Source organism: Bombus vosnesenskii, unplaced genomic scaffold (genome assembly GCF_011952255.1).
Source record: "Bombus vosnesenskii isolate JDL3184/JDL3185 unplaced genomic scaffold, Bvos_JDL3184-5_v1.1 scf7180000013266, whole genome shotgun sequence".
Classification (NCBI taxonomy): Eukaryota; Metazoa; Arthropoda; class Insecta; order Hymenoptera; family Apidae; genus Bombus; species Bombus vosnesenskii.
This window is the reverse complement of record NW_022882926.1, coordinates 3,213,436-3,230,128: the sequence shown is the minus strand read 5'-3', so window position 1 is coordinate 3,230,128 and position 16,693 is coordinate 3,213,436. Positions and strand designations below refer to the sequence as shown.

General features: G+C 39.9%; 3 protein-coding genes across 3 annotated transcripts in view; 2 read left to right on the top strand and 1 right to left on the bottom strand.

Moving 5' to 3' along the window:
• Positions 1 to 16,693, bottom strand: part of LOC117230142 — a 145,532-nt gene that overhangs the window by 102,353 nt on the left and 26,486 nt on the right. The gene's annotated exons all lie outside the window — the stretch shown is intronic.
• LOC117243607 (cell wall protein DAN4-like) lies at positions 841 to 2,955 on the top strand. Its single transcript, XM_033511249.1, has 2 exons — positions 841 to 963; positions 2,473 to 2,955. The coding sequence occupies exons 1-2, from the start codon at positions 841 to 843 to the stop codon at positions 2,953 to 2,955; spliced, it is 606 nt and encodes a 201-aa protein (XP_033367140.1).
• LOC117243606 (salivary glue protein Sgs-3-like) lies at positions 5,956 to 7,467 on the top strand. Its single transcript, XM_033511248.1, has 2 exons — positions 5,956 to 6,246; positions 6,439 to 7,467. The coding sequence occupies exons 1-2, from the start codon at positions 6,124 to 6,126 to the stop codon at positions 7,465 to 7,467; spliced, it is 1,152 nt and encodes a 383-aa protein (XP_033367139.1). The 5' UTR covers positions 5,956 to 6,123.

The following is a 16,693-nucleotide window of genomic DNA, read 5'->3' as shown; positions in this document are numbered from 1 at the left end:
TGTCATCAATATCTCGACCATCCGATCGCCGCTATTACTTGTAATAACCACATTTGTACCAACAAATATCAGCTATAACCGCGATGACAAATTCGAGTGGAGGTTCGTTAAACGCCCAAAATTCCAACCTTAACCCGACATATATATATTTATAACATTTCTTTTAAGGAAGATTTTTATTAGATTTTTATAATTCCATATTTTTCTTTCCAAATTTGTAACCATCTTGGGGTTGACTTGATTGGATTATTTGTCGCGAAGGGAAGAATTTCGTAAGTCTGTCGCGTCACCCCAACATCCACGAAGATCTTGACGATGGTTGACGGAGTTTGACGGGGCTTTCATGCAAATGTACCCGGCCTCCATCAGCTATAGCCGTTCGAAATAGCGTTCTTCGTTAAAGAATCTTCCCCAACCTGTGTCTTTCGAACCCTGCTGACTTGACAGATTACTCACACGCTCGGAAGTGTCAGAATAAATTTTCTGTTTGTCATTGTTGCCGTTTATAGGCGGAAAAATTGATTTCATCAGAGACAAACAGAGACAATTAGAACAAATATATCGTACAAGTCTAATTAAAATCATTATCGTTCAAGTGACCTTTATCTTCATCCAATGAGATATGTAATCTCAGAAACTTCTTGCACCATAAAGGTTGAACGTAAGTTGCGCAAGTTGTTGTCGCGTCTCGGCGATAGTCATCTTTGACTTAGCATGGAATGTCCGATCTTTGAGGAATGATCTCTGATTGTCGATAGCGGCAAGCTATATATAAAGGTACCAGCTTTGCGACTTTTGAAAAGTCGATCGAACCGTTCAATACCGAGGATACTCGTCAAAATGCGTGCTCTCGTTTTTCTCTTTGCCTGTTTATCGTTGTTTGCCTTCGCATGGGGTAACAACTTGATTCTTGGCAGACGTCTGCTTGGTGATGTTCTTGTCGAATCTCTACCTATCTTCAAGGTGAGCAATGACAGTAATAGATTTATATTGAATCCACGTCGAATTAATATCATTCAATCGTGTATTTTCGACCAGTCGCGGGGAGACGCGTTCGCGAGGAAACGGGTCAACGGGAGTCGTAAATTCCCATTACGATTGTAATAATCGATGCCGCGAACAGATCGATCCCTTGATTTCCGTTGAGATAATAGGGGTGGTTGTAGTGGTATAACGCTGCGATTAACAGGGTTATAAACTATGTATTTCCAACAACTTGACACAAGATAGTAACGCCTATGCGTAAGATGTAAGTGAAGAATAAATGGATTACTCTTAGATCAGAGAATCACTGTAGAGATGATGACTGATCTGAAGACAGAGCTCGAGTCCTGGTAGATATGTTGTCGTCGAAGAAGTCTTGAGGTGTTGAGTCTGTTAGAACTGAGAGATAACTTCCGTTCTCGTGTAATTACGAGGAGGAAAGCTCGGTGTGTAGGTATTTTTTGAACGGAGGAAGCGGATTCGTTGTTCACACTTTTCGTTATGAAAAGTGAGGGTAACGATCCGCGATACCCATTGGTTATGACCAGCGTTAATGAATGAAGATAGGAGGAGGAAGCCTTCTACCAACGTGGCTCACGGGTGACCTTGTTCATGGAAATACCCAGCATTTTCCATTAGGTAAATGTACGTTTTTCCCCGTTATATAACTATCAGCTTTTTCCATAGTTTCTAAGAACGCACAATAAACCTAAGGACTTTTCTAAGGACCATACATGTAGTATCGTGGAAAAAAGGCTTGTGATGGCACTCGATAGCAAATACCACCACTCGACACTAACCAGTGTCGGACGACGGCAGCGCAGTGGTTACACCGACGCATAATGTAGTATGGCTACGTCGTACCGTCGCGTATCGGTACCTTTGCCTAACACATCATTACCAAAATTCACAGTTTATTGTGAATACCAAAATGTATTTAAAATTGTATCTTGGGTTAAATAAACATCATTAAAAAAAAAAAGAACGACGGCAGCGCAGTGGTTAGCGCCTTAGGTTGCGAACGTTCGGAACCCGAGTTCAAATCCCGATGAACGGAGTCCAATTTTTCTTCCACGATACAAAAAATGAGAAGAAAAGCGGCGTACCCAGCAGCGACATCTACAGCGCTAAGCAGCTCACGATACTACATACATAAATCGAAAACATTTACGGAATTAAGGATTTGCACGTTAAAGATGAATAGGCGCACCTAAAACTATTTAAGTTAAAAGTCTAAGTTAATGGTGGGTCCTTAGGCTTATTGAGGATCTGAATAACGGTCAGCGGTCAAATAACGAGGGGCGTCGCACGGCTTATATCACGCAACGTAACAAATTGTTTATGAGCCGCGATAATTCGAATCGAAACGAGATTTCTAAAATCTGATAGTGATAATAACGATGAAACTGATATTAGTCAGAATAGTACTGCTTTTAACATGAAATACTAATTACTGGAAATTTTAATATATGTATTTTTTACTTTCAGCCACCAGTGCCAGGTGTCAGTCACACAGCCACGATTAACATAACTGCACCACCCGGCTACGTGATCTCATTCGTCAGTGCAATCAATCGAAATCCGAGGGTAGTACACATCAGACCTACAAAGGGTTATATTGGACAAGACTCGATGATCTTACTAGCTACTGGAAGACCAGGTTGGGCTCTTGCGATGAAGGTTACCGCTTTCGCTATTCGTTCCAAACACCCTAGTACCACAACAACTAGTACTACTTCGTCAACAACTACGAGCACTCAATCAACCACTACCTCCACCAAACCAACGACTACCAGCACTCAATCAACCATTACCTATACCATACCAACGACTACGAGCACTCAATCAACCACTATCTTCACCAAGCCACCGACTAAGGACACTCAATCAACCATTACATCCACCGAACCAGCGACTAGGGACTACATAGTGAAACTTCTTGCACCATGGAAGTTGAACACTTACGAATGATATATTTCAAAAATCATATACAGAGCATAGAAAATATAAAGATCGTAAATTTTTAACAGTAGCATAAAAAAACTTAAATAAAATAAGAAGCAAGATGAAAACAGTGCGATTAATATTTTACCATACTTTATTTCCTTTAATCCGAAGTCCCGGTATTTCCTATTCAACGTAAAATTTAGCTAGATATTTGTCACTATGTATCGTCGAACAACGAGTACGTTGAATACACGAAAACCGATTACTAGAGATAGAAGGACGCCTGGTAACGCTGGGAAATACGGTGCCGCGACTCCTGGTGTACACAAATTATTTTTCTTTCATACGGCTACACAATTCCGTTTTGTAGAGCGGCCGAGCGGTGCACTTTAATTTCTCCAGAGATTTATGCAAGCCCGACCGCTTTGAGCCCGTGTGCCACGCGTAATAACGGGGATGCGTGTACGACCTGCAACATCGGTTACACGTTTCCCGTGCTTTCACAGAGCCAAAATGTCAGCGGTCTTAATGCCCTCGCCAGGAAGATTTACGGGGACAGACCCGCTTCCGCTTTTCTTGCATTTGCTTCTGCTTCTGTTCGATTATTTTTCAAAAGGGTGAGAATTTCCTTAGAAAGCAATGTTTTTCGCACGATGAATATTAATCGTTGTGTCGTCGACAAATTTGAAACTTTAAAGAATCCTTTTTGTTTTTTGTTTCTGTCACGTTTCGTTTAGAATGCCATTTTTTATATATCTTTTAGGATTTTTTTCGAAGTAACTGTGTGGTTCGTTTGTATCAGATTTTGCGCACACATTCAGTAATAATCCGAGAACATCCAGCATTATTTTTGACTGAAACTAATTAAAATTGCGTCAGTTATATTCCATTATGTAACTGAAATTTAAATAAGTTTTCTTTAATTACTATAATATTTTTTAATATTTTAAAAATAAGTGTTCTATTGGTTAACATGATTCTGCTATTTACTGATATCCAAAAGATATCTAAACAATGCCAGTCTAGACCGAAATACCTACTTTTTAAAACACACTTTTCACTGCAATTACTCGTAGCGATCACCAGCACATTTAAAAATTGAACTATGCGCTAAATATGTAGTAGGTGCACAACTGCTTCTACACTAATGAAACGATATTTTGATTTGTTCTGCAATTGGAAAATGTGATATGGCTCGATGTAAATGTATTAGTTGTTAGATGAGAGGGTGATTTACTTCAGGTAACGCTTCTAATCGTACAAAAGAAACTAGGTAGCATTTCAAGAACGAAAACTTAATCGAACCGAATATCCAATAGAGATAAGATTAAAATTAATTGATTAATTCGAATTTGTAGATGAGATCCTTGACGATTATTTTATCATTTTGATTATTTTATCATATTACTTCTACTGATTGTCATTCACACTTCTAAGTACGTATAGGATTGATTTTCTGTTTCGTCATTTATTTTTTTTTTTTTTTAATAAATTTCATGAAATAAGGGAAACCCAAAGTTTGTGTGAGATAACGTTAAAAAATTCTTCAAGTCACGTCCTCGTAGTATAGGTGCAACTAATTAATGCCTAGTTAAGGAGCACAGCCTTAGTTAACCGCTGAAAAGATCAGCGGAACGCTACCGATCGGCCGCTGTTTGCCGAAGAGGACGTCGTGAATACAAATTCTAAGCAGAGCGTTAGAACTGAATTTTAAGAAGCGTCTCGTAAACGGAAGTTTGTCGAAGAAATAAACAAAATGCGTTCACGTTGATCGATTTCCGTTCGATATCCACGAATTCGTCGGCGTTCGATCATTTGGAAATTACTAAACGCGTATTCGTTCTCTTTGTACGCGACGGAAAAGTCGATAACAAAATTTGATTTCCAAGCAAATTGTGGCTTAAGAATATTTTACATTTTTGTTACGCTAAAATTACTGAAAATTACGAATTCCAGAATTTCTTTCTTTGCAAATGAGGAGCTTCCTGGGGGACATATATCGAAAATGAAATGATGGATTAAGTAAATTGTCAGATATATTGTATTAAATTGAAGCTAAGATATATTGAACTGTATTAAAATTTAGATCTACTTCTTAGATATTAGCAGCGTTTCAATCGATAATTTTTGATAGTTAGAATATTGAAAATATCACTTATAATCAGAGGAGATCGTAAGGCAATGAGAGAGAATGAGAGAGAATCGATTATCGCGAAAAGTAACAGGTATAAGCGATCTGCGATAAAAAAGAAGCAGGATGTATATATCTCACTTATTGCTTCCCTATCAGTGATCGATCATTCTGACAAGCCTCTATTAATTAGATTCCGCGCTTGTCGAAATATTCCATTTAAGTTACATATTTTATGTAATTTCGAATATCGCTCTTCAATTATATTGTTTTTCTCTCTTTTTTGGTATTCTTTAACTACGATAAGCAGGATATGTGGCCTTGTCATCTTTCGACGTCACAACCTCAAAAGTGACTCTTAATTCATTGCAAAGTTCACCATATATCGCATATATTTCGGGTTATTAGATCCACCAATAAGTTTACAATGAACAATACTAGGACGATGAGTCTCCGTGTTTGCCTCCGGAGATAAAAATCGCACATCATATTACACAAGCTTAGCTGTGACTTCTGCGTTAATCCAAAAACAAATTTTCCACTTTTTATGTTGTAAATTATATGTTCTTTTGTGATTAAATAAGGCCGAGCATCAACCGAACATGTCAAAAGATAAATATATAAGTATAGGTAACCCCGGGGATAATATTTTAAGTAAAGGAAATCTTTGAACAAAACAATCTACCTTTGCCTTTTTCCATTTCCTACTTCTATCTGTTTCTCTTTTCTTCTAGGTGGAAAAATATCGGCATTGCTATCTTTTGTTGTACAAAAAGTATATTCAAAGACAGCAGGACGAAGTGCAACGAAAAGAAAGAAGAAGATGGTTAGAAGTATCAGTCACCTTCGAAAAGTGTCCGATGAAACAATGATAAGCAAATATCGTTACGTAAATTGTTATCACGATTCAGCGATATATCTTTACTTAACACGGATTGTCCGATCTTCGAGGAACCGTGTCCGACTGTTGATAAGGGGGAACTATATATGATGTCGTCGCCAGTTTTACGGCAGATTTACGAAATCGATCGAACTGATCAATACCGAAGATAATCGTCAAGATGCGTACCTTCGTTTTTCTCTTCGCCTGTTTATCGCTGATTGCCTCCGCATGGGGTAACAACTTGATTCTTGGCATACGTATGTCTGGTGATGTTCTTGTCCAATCTCGACCCATCTTTAAGGTGAGCAATGACAGTAATAGATTTATATTTAATCCACGTTGAATTAATATCATTCAATTGTATTTGAGCTGCAGTAACTCGAATCGAAACAAGATTTTTAAAATCTGAAACTGCTATTAGTCAGAGTGCTGCTGCTTTTAACATGAAATATTAATTACTGGAAATTGTAATATATGTATTTTTTATTTTCAGCCGCCAGTGCCAGGTGTCAGTCACACAGTCACGATTGACGTAACTGCACCACCCAACTACGTAATCTCATTCGTCAGTGTAATCAACTTGAATTCGAAGGTAATAAACGTCGTTCCTATAAAAGGTTATATTGGAGAACAGTCGATCGTCCTGTTGGGCATTGGAAAACCAGGTTGGCCTCTTCTGATGGAGGTTATCGCTTACGCTTTTCCTTCTCGAGACGCGAGCAATTCCACATCAACCACTACTGAACCAACCACTACTGAACCAACCACTACTGAACCAACCACTACTGAACCAACCACTACTGAACCAACCACTACTGAACCAACCACTACTGAACCAACCACTACTGAACCAACCACTACTGAACCATCCAGCACTGGATCAACCACTACTGAACCAACCAGCGCTGAACCAAGCAGCATTGGATCTAGCACCACTGGACCAATCAGCACTGAACCACCCAGCACTGGATCAAGCAGAGCTGAACCAAGCAGCATTGGATCTAGCACTACTGAACCAACCACTACTGAACCATCCAGCACTGGATCAACCACTACTGAACCAACCAGCGCTGAACCAAGCAGCATTGGATCTAGCACCACTGGACCAATCAGCACTGAACCACCCAGCACTGGATCAAGCAGAGCTGAACCAAGCAGCATTGGATCTAGCACTACTGAACCAACCACTGCTGAACCATCCAGCACTGGATCAACCACTACTGAACCAACCAGCGCTGAACCAAGCAGCATTGGATCTAGCACCACTGGACCAATCAGCACTGAACCACCCAGCATTGGATCAAGCAGCGCTGAACCAAGCAGCATTGGATCTAGCACCACTGGACCAATCAGCACTGAACCATCCAGCACTGAACCACCCAGCACTGGATCAAGCAGCGCTGAACCAAGCAGCATTGGATCTAGCACCACTGGACCAATCAGCACTGAACCACCCAGCACTGGATCAAGCAGCATTAGATCAATCACTTCCAAATCAACTACCCCTATACTAACCATATAAGCAGCGAGCTATAACACCAAACCAACAAATATCTCCACAACTGGACCTACTATCCATTTACATTGGCGTCCTGATAAAATATCTGTATCAATACTTGGTGCAGTGTGATGGAAATGTTCTACATTGAATGTATTGACACGAGACAATAAGCGGGACAATGAAAATTAGCAGTTAGCTGCTACGATTTTCAATTTTTTGTTAATGTGTTCCGTACATTTTTCAATTTCGTGTCAGCCAAGTAATGTTCGTATTAACGATCTGATAAAAGTGTTTATATAACATTTTAATATTCTATTCCCAGCTTCGTAATTATTTAATAATAAGCCACATAATTATTTAATTCTGTTAATTGATAAAGATTCCATATATTTAAATAAATTACAATTAATTAAATAAATTGTAACTATTTTATCAACTTCAACATTCTATCGACAAGGCCAGTAATTAATATTTTATTCTAAACTTCTTACAATATATTAACTTCCCATTAGATAACATCAACGATGTTGATCTACGATTTGTTATTATGCAAACGATTCGCATTTCGCAAATTCTATCTTTCGATCAACTCTATCTTCTTAGTACTTAACTGCAAACTTCGCTTAGTTGGTCTATAGTAACTTTTCATTATATAACGTCTAGGATGTTGACGTACGATTCGTTGAAATGCAAAGGATCCACATTTCGCGAATCGACCGTTCCTAATCTCGAGCAATTGCGATGTAGCTAGCGAGAACCTGCTATTTAGTTACCCTTTTGCTGAACGTTTCTCCGGCCCTCTAGGGAATAAATTAGAATTCCCACGGGCGAGCTTGTGAACGCGCGGAACAACATCGTCCTGTTCCTCCTCGTTGTCATCGCTTACGTATTTTCTCAGCTACCATTGATTCCGTGACGGAGGTGTAATTCGGCGGCGCTTGAAAATTCGAAGCACAGACGTTTCGTTGCTAACGCGTTTCCAGGAAACTCGCTTGCTGGCCCGATGCTTTAAGGCTGCATCGCACGTAAGCCACCACCGTTACTTGATTCGCTTCATCATCCGGCGTAGTTCGCGTAGAAGCGTCTTTTCCCATTTTCCATTTCTTTTTTCCACCTTCCTACCCCGCCTGTAGTCTATGTTACCCTTCACGCGAAGCGTTTTCGCGCACGAAAACTCGAGGCCACGTTCGTGAAAATTGTACTCCAATTTGGTAAAATCCGATTTGTATGGATGACCGGGGTCGCGATATCGAGAACGTTGGCTATCGAACTGGCCGGCCGGCCGGCCATCCTGGAATTTTTATAGCATTTACGGAGATGAAGCGGCTACCTAATCGACTCTTTTGAAAAATTAATTCCTCCACGATACCACCCTCCTCTTTGTTAAATATTTCACCAGGAATCGTGGCCGCTTCCACGATGCCGGATAAATATCGCGATCTATCGAACTGCCTGGCGTAAAATGTTCGTTCTATTTTGATTGGAGAGAAACGATTCGAATAAATAATTCACTATCTCCAGGAAAAGTATTTCTATATTTTCGCCAGTTTATTGTAGAGAACAGGTTTCGTGGTTAGAATCGAGATTGGTAAAATTCTTAGTCCAATAGATTATTCCAATCATTTTTATATTGATGACGTTTTTACGAAGTCCAGGTATCCCATACATCGAAAAACGAATGTCACGTACATATTTTGATGACTCATTTATCAAAAGAGGATCGTATAAATAATCAGAAATTCCAAGGTAAATTCTAAGAGATAATCTTTTAATCGCAGCTTATGAGCGCGCATGTACAAAGATCGCAGAAAACATGATAAGTAACTTCAAAATTCAACGACATTTTGGCAACAAGTTTTTCGTGTCAGATCAAGCAGTTAGTAAGAACACCTCTCGTATACTCTTGGCATACGTACGATATTGTAAAATTTGGACAATTGCGAATCGACATAGCAACAAACTATATGGTAACATACGTTAGAAAGACACGCTCGAGAAAATAATTACAGCTACTCTTCACGCGCCATCCAAACTCCTCGCCCATTTTTCAAGCGTTCAACGTTAATCCTGGCGTGTCTAGTCGAAACTTTGCCGCGTCTCCGACTATGAAGGCAGAACAGGAAGCAGTCGGAAAAACAGGATCGCGGGGATTACAGCGTGGTTATTACGTCGCGAGCCAGCAGCTTCGTATAACTCTCCGGAACCTCACTCGTAAACTTTCATTTCCGAGCGGTGAAGGACGGCGCAATTAAAGGGCCGCCGCGAATTTCTCTGTGGGTCCTGTCCAACTTCCGGTTTCTCGCGTTACGAGGCGAGAATCCAATCGATTCTCGTTTCGCTCTTTCGTTGCTCGTTCGACGATGAAAAATCGTGACGAGAGGGGAACGAAGAGGGAGAAGAGAAAAAAAAGACGAGGAAGGGAGGGGAATCGTTGTGGCGAAGGGCATTGCGACGCCGCCACAGCAACAAGTGAGAGTCGAAGAGTTATTGGACCCAAAAGCCTGTAATAATGGCCGGCGCGGAATCGAGCGGAATCGTTTTATTCCGGCGCATCCAGATCGGAGAAAGTCAATACAAAGGAGGGTCCGATCGACTGGAAAATCGCTGCATCGCGATTACTCTTCATTTTTTCCCTTGCTTATTTTTCTACTTTTTCCCCGTAGAATCAATATCGTCGGGGACGAGTTTATGAAAGTTGGAAAATGCATTAGTTTGTATTATTTTGAAACAAATGATGCGTGTTCGTGAATTAGAAAGTTCGTAAAAAATGATATCAACTTGGTATTTGAGGGATTCGTATATGGCAGAGCGTTTGAAGTTAACGCAGATGTTACGTATTTTTTAAAAAGTTTGAATAATAATGTGATCGTGCTATAGGAATGTAAAGATAATAATTCGATAATCACACTAATGATACGTAACGTTGCGATTGTCACGTAAAAAAAATGACAGGAAAATAATAATAAAAAAATGTTAGGTTCTTGAACCAGAGTTCGAGATACCTTCATTCTATAATAAGATTACAAGTTTGCGATTAGACCATTACCGAAAGACTGAAGCCTCGATCAAGACCCAGCCCTTCTAGATGTTCGTTTATCTTATGCCTACGTGCCGAATTCATATTCCCTTGTTTTAGGAGTTGGTGTCGTGTGTAAGGCGGTTCAGGTTTCCTGAGTCGGTTGTAGATATTCGTTGACGTTACACGATCAACGATTTTCTATCGATAATCAGTGGCAACGTAAACGAATGTTCGCTTTAACAAGGGTTTAATAACGTGAAATTTCCATCACTTCATGCTATGATTTCAGATTTCATCGGTTATCGAATTTACTTCTAAATTTCGCTTCGATTTTTGATGTATACTGATTATGGACACGTGATTAGTTAATCTCATAGTTGATAATAATGTATTATCTATATTTAATCGATGATGATTATTCGTAAATGAAATTTTAGATGACTGTAATTTTACGAATAATTAGAGGTTAGTGTATAAACGGGTTAAATTAAATATAACATCGATAACAAAAGCCGTTGCTATACTTGTAACCCTTTACTTTCTGATATCATAATTCAATTATGCGTCGATTAAAAACGAACTATCTCTTTGATTTCGTCATAAACCATCGATATTGTCTCACCTTTGATTTATTTTTTCTATTAACCTTAATGAAATAAATTCATGTTCCCGGTTTTCAAATAAATTATTTACCTTTTCATTAAAAAATGAAAACAAATATTTCAACATCTTTTTAAAAAATCACAGGACACTCGATTAAATACGAAATACAAACAAGATCAAACTTCACGCGTGTAGCTAGACATACGTACGTGTGAGATAAAAGAAATGAAACGACCAGGCTAATGCAAGAGATCAGCAACCTTGAATGATCGAAGTCCTCGACGTCGATCGCGATTCTTCAATATCTGTCATGTCCCCTTCCTCTCCGTTTCACGTCCAGGATACACCGCAACAATTCGGCGAGTGGCTCGTGCAACCGGCATATCTCTAACGCATTAATATGCCAGACACGAGACTTTTAGCGACGCCATACACCTCGAGTTATTTCCTTCGTGAATGTTTCGTATCGATGCATCGCATGTAAAGCCTTCGCGATTCGTCTTTTCACGCCCTGTGGCTTGTAACTTTTTCATAACACCGGAAGTCTTTGTATTTTTGGTGGTATCATTGTTTTTCTAATTCATCAATGGGACGTTTGGAAGTTTGGAAGAAATCGAAAGTCTCCAGAGTTTTTATTTTAATATTAGAATTGACAGAGCAGATAAAATGTAATTTTTTGGAAATCCGTGATTTTTCTAATTTTCCAGACAGATTGTATAGATTTTAAGATAAAATGTGATCTTTAGTAAAATATCATTTCTCCCCCCATATTTTGTAAGTGTTCATAGAAATTTGCATAGATCGCAGGCATTACAGCGATTTATTAATACATTATATATTTTTCTATATATCTCTTGTTTTGATTTCTTTGACGAAAGGTTTTCATTTTAGATATTCGTAGCTTTAGCATCAAAAGCCAATTTTTCACTTTTAGTTTGTTTCTTCTATGTTTGCTCCACTTTTTCTCCCTTTTTCTGGTATTGGGATCGAGAGATCTATGGGCAGGTGGATCGAAAATTGATTTTTCAAACGCTTTCCTGTGGACGAACGCGAGACACCGAACCCTCGTGTTTATTTTAATTTCCGGAAAATCGTGCGAGCTTTTCCGTTCCCCGACCCTATCGGATCGTTTAATTAAACGAGCCGTAGATAATGCCGTTATCGGGACGGATTTCAGGCAATTGCGCGATGCTTCGACGAATTTCTCTCCAGCGTTTATTTTTCTTTGTTATTTGAAAAAAAGGAAATTGCTTTGTATGTAATATTCGATTCGTAAACCACGTAGATCCCAAGATACCTTTCACGCCTGTGCAATGTCTTACATTTGTAACAATCCCTATAATTCCGTCAACAGTTACACGTTTTATATTTCCATCAATATGCATAATTCTTCTCTCAAACTATTTTACAATTTTTATTTAAGCCTTGACGTATATAGTGTAAAAGAGAAAACTGTATCATTTCTCAAATAGAGAAAGAAAAAAGGAGGAGAGGAATCGAACGTTAACGCGAGGAATTCCATTCGGTTGGCCGCCGTTAATCTCACTCAGTCTATTCCGCGATCGTTCAGTCTATTTCGTCGATGTGGAAAAAGCGTTGGCGATCGGTAACAGAATTTCAGCAGGAAGGTGTTGTCGAATCGCGTGGATAACACGGGACGTTCCATGCTGGAAGCTCGGTCCACCGCCCTCGGTTCGCTGATCCGAGAGATTTTAATTATTAGCGTCGAATGCGTCTCATGCCAGTGTACGCATCAAGTCGAATGTAATGATAAAATTATACGAAACGTTGTTCGATCGACAGGATTAATTATCGGGCGTGTAACACGCGAGCAAAAGGGCAAAAACCGTGTCTCGGCGAGAGAATAACGTTTAATTGACACGTAACGCGTTTACTTTTACTTCCGATCTATTTTCATTTTCTTTTCCACTTTTTTCCTCGTCAACGACACGGATCGTGATTAACGCGCGACGAGGGATCGTTTTTTCGTGGAAAAACGAAAACGCCGCCACGATGAATCGACGGTGTCCGATTCAACGACCTCGCCAGGATCCGTGAAAAAATCCTAGGCGTCCAGGTTTTTCCCGGAGAACACACAGCCATCGAGGTATTCGATGTAAATGCTCGCGCCACGTCGCAGCGCCATAAAGTATTAAAAGAGCAGAGCGCGAGATATCAGGGCTGGGGCTTTTCTTCGAAAGCCCCCATTGAAAGCCCAGCCCACTGCGCCGCGGCAACGGCATTCGCGATCCGTTTACCGATTCCATACTTTAACCGCATAAATCTCATTTAATAAATGTACACGCGTATACACGGCGTGCATCAGGTCACGGTACGCAAGCTGCGCCAAACATTTATCATTCAAAGTCGTCGTATCGGAGCCACCTGAAAGAGACCCGGAAGATATCCTACGCGAACGGACTTGGCCAACCAGCTTCTTGGTTTCCACTCCTTTTTGAGCAAACCAACCGTGAAATGTTAATGGAACGTGACGTTTTAGTATGGGAATCGTCAGTCAGATCTGGCTATATGGAAATCCAGTGCAAAATATATCGATCGAATTGCAACAAAAATACCGATGCACTATACAAGTTTTATCTAGTATCTTTAGTTATGTGCAAGAGGAGTGCAAAGTAACAAACGAATTCCCATTCTCTTTTATCTAATTACAAAATGTATTTACTCGCAGAAGTCTGTAACGCCATACAATAGCGTATTTACTTTCTAACCACAGACGCAACGGTAAAGTATTTTTAACTCGTCTTAACATAAAATATACCACTTTGCCACAAAAATTGTCTAGCATTTTCTCCTATTAAAAATGGTTTCCTCATAGAGTATACGAAGACCTGCAGGTTAACTGGAAATAATAACGAAAGATGGAGAAAAGTAAGAATCAGCAGTAAGCGAATATATCCAGAATCGAATCATCAAAAGAGTCTTAGAGAAATCATATTCACCCCTGCTTTCCTTCTACTCGCCCCTACTTCTATCCGTCATTTCCTACAGATACATCAGTCTTCGGATTTCTTCAAATCATCCGCATAAACCACTTCGCGCTAAGAATATCGATTGCCTGACAATATCTGAAGAGCTGGATCGATCGCTCTACACATGTACATACTCGTATACGTCTAAAGGAGTCAGTTGGTACGCATCGAGTAGGCGATTCCAGCAACACATTTAGCCACTTTATTACGCTAATTGAGCCGTTGCTGGCAGCTACGAAATTCCAAAATAAGGGTTTTCGGCTCGTGGCCGAGCTCGCTGATCGCGAGCCTCGGCCTTCCTCTTCACCTCGCGCGCAGTTGTACTACGCTCACTCGGCTTTACTAACGTGCATACGCCGTGTAATTTCACGCTTACGAACATGCACGCGTTTTGCATATTCGCTGTCGCGTTGCTCTGAAATACGACGGAGATCGAGCGTGGTGTCGCGTACTCGCGTCAACTTGCACGCCTGCTATACCCCACGAGCGATACGTCATCGGAAAGGAATACATCACGCCGAGAGGAAACAGACGATTTTCGACGAAGGTATTGCCAGATGAATTAATTTCCGAGAATTAGTTCGTGAAATCTTAGATGGAAGACCTTAATAGGAATTCTGATGGCAAATTTTTTGTTGGTATAGGTTGAGGGATTGTAGAAGTAGGGCAAAAACGATAACATGTGGAGGGATGTATAAGAAACAAATGGAGAAAATATTTCGTTATACTCTTCAATCTTCAACATCACGAAGAAGAATGAACCGATCGTTTGTCCGGAGAAAATTTTCTGGAAAGAAGATATGTCTCATTTACAGCTAATTATGGTATCTTCCTCTATCGATGGAAAATAGAAACGATTGTCTTAAAATTCTTAATAAAATTTTTTGAACAGCAAGTCGAAATTTAAAGTATCATTTTCTGTACTTATTTGATACTTTAAACGCTGTATTCGAACCTCTTTTTAGCGTTGTTATATATGACTACTGTAAATAAAGAATCTGAGAAAATTCTCTTTATAGTTATTTTTCCCGACAGTTCTCGAGATATTTCGTCCCTCGGATATGACGTCCGATAATAACACTCTTTCATCGAAAGTAACCCTCGAATTTTCCACGCGTGTCGATCGCCAGACCAGCGAGTTTTTCTTTATCGTCGAAACTTGCGTCCTTCGGGAGCGGGTGGCCGTAATAAAAAAGTTGCTACTTTTGGATGGAATCTTACGCGACTTCTCAACTTTTTGCTACGACTCTTTTCCAAAGGGACCGCCACTCGTTATCCCAATATCGCCTATTTTCCTCCTTCCTCCCTCGTAAATCATCTTTCTCCTAACAACCTCGCTCTCAAACATTTGGAATCTACTGCTCTTAAATTACTTTGCAAAACATTTCTCGAAAAACAAGATTAGCATTCTAAAAAAATGATACCGATTTCCTGCGTCTTCGGTTTTGCTGAAAGAAATTAAATTTGCAGCTAAAAAGCAAGGCAAAATATTCCTCGAAACTTTGTCGACTTATTTACGACAACACAAATGTTTGCGCGGTTCGTTGGTTTGCTTGAAATTCCATGTTCGCTCCGGTCGTCGCATTAAGCTTTCTATTTTCGAACTCGCGTTTCCCCGTGCTATTCCCGCGGCTCGATCGAACGGGTTTCTTTTCGCTTCTCTTAATTGAAGCCTTTCCGACGATGGGAAACAGGGAGAACGTGGTAGAGGAAGATAGAGAGTGATGGAGAGCAGGAAAGTCGAATAACGCGACCCTCTCGACTTCTTACCTCGTCGATGGAACACGGGTAAAGCGTTTTAGCGTTAATTTTCAGCCGGTAATTTTTGCTCTCTGAAGCAGGTGAAAAAATGGCGAAACTCGAAGATATTTACCATGTCGCCGCGTCCCGAAAGTCGAACACACTTCGCGCTCCAAAAGCTTCTGAGCGAACGTGTTTCGCGTAAACTTGGCTGATTCGTTGCGAGAGAATTTTATTTTATTTTTCTAATTTCTTATTTAGGATTTTCGGGGTAACGTGTGTATGCCGGTTGCAACACAGAATCGCGATAATGTAATTATAGAGAAATCACAGAGAGATCAAAAAGTGAACAGTCGGAATTAGACTGGCGCCGAGTCAAAGCGTTCCCGGAGACCGAGAAAGGATCTCGCGGTAGCTTGCGGAGTCAAAGAGTATACCAGAGGATTATGCGGTATAATGTATAAAGAGAGCGTATAATTAAACATTATCGTTGTGTGTTGCCGCTCACTTTTTCGAGATACGAAAACACCCCGTGCACGCTTCCGATGTATGCACTTCATTATCCTTTGGCTTGTTCGAGCCACTGTGGGATTCTTGGAAAGGACACGGGACACGTCTGAATCCTTCCTTCGCATCTTCGCTTCGTGCTTGATGATATATTATACGGTATGAATATTCTTGTGCGTTATACAGGATCGTTCAAAATTAGTAGACCAATTTCGATAAAGGATATTTTCCTACCATCTCCTACACAGTTGTTTCCTTCTTCGGAATCTAAATATTATCTGTTTTTTAATCATGCAGGACATTGATTTGAATGTTCAAATCGAATCTTCAATTTTTAATCACAACTTCGCCAATATTTAAGCACAGTGGAACTTCGTTTATACAAACT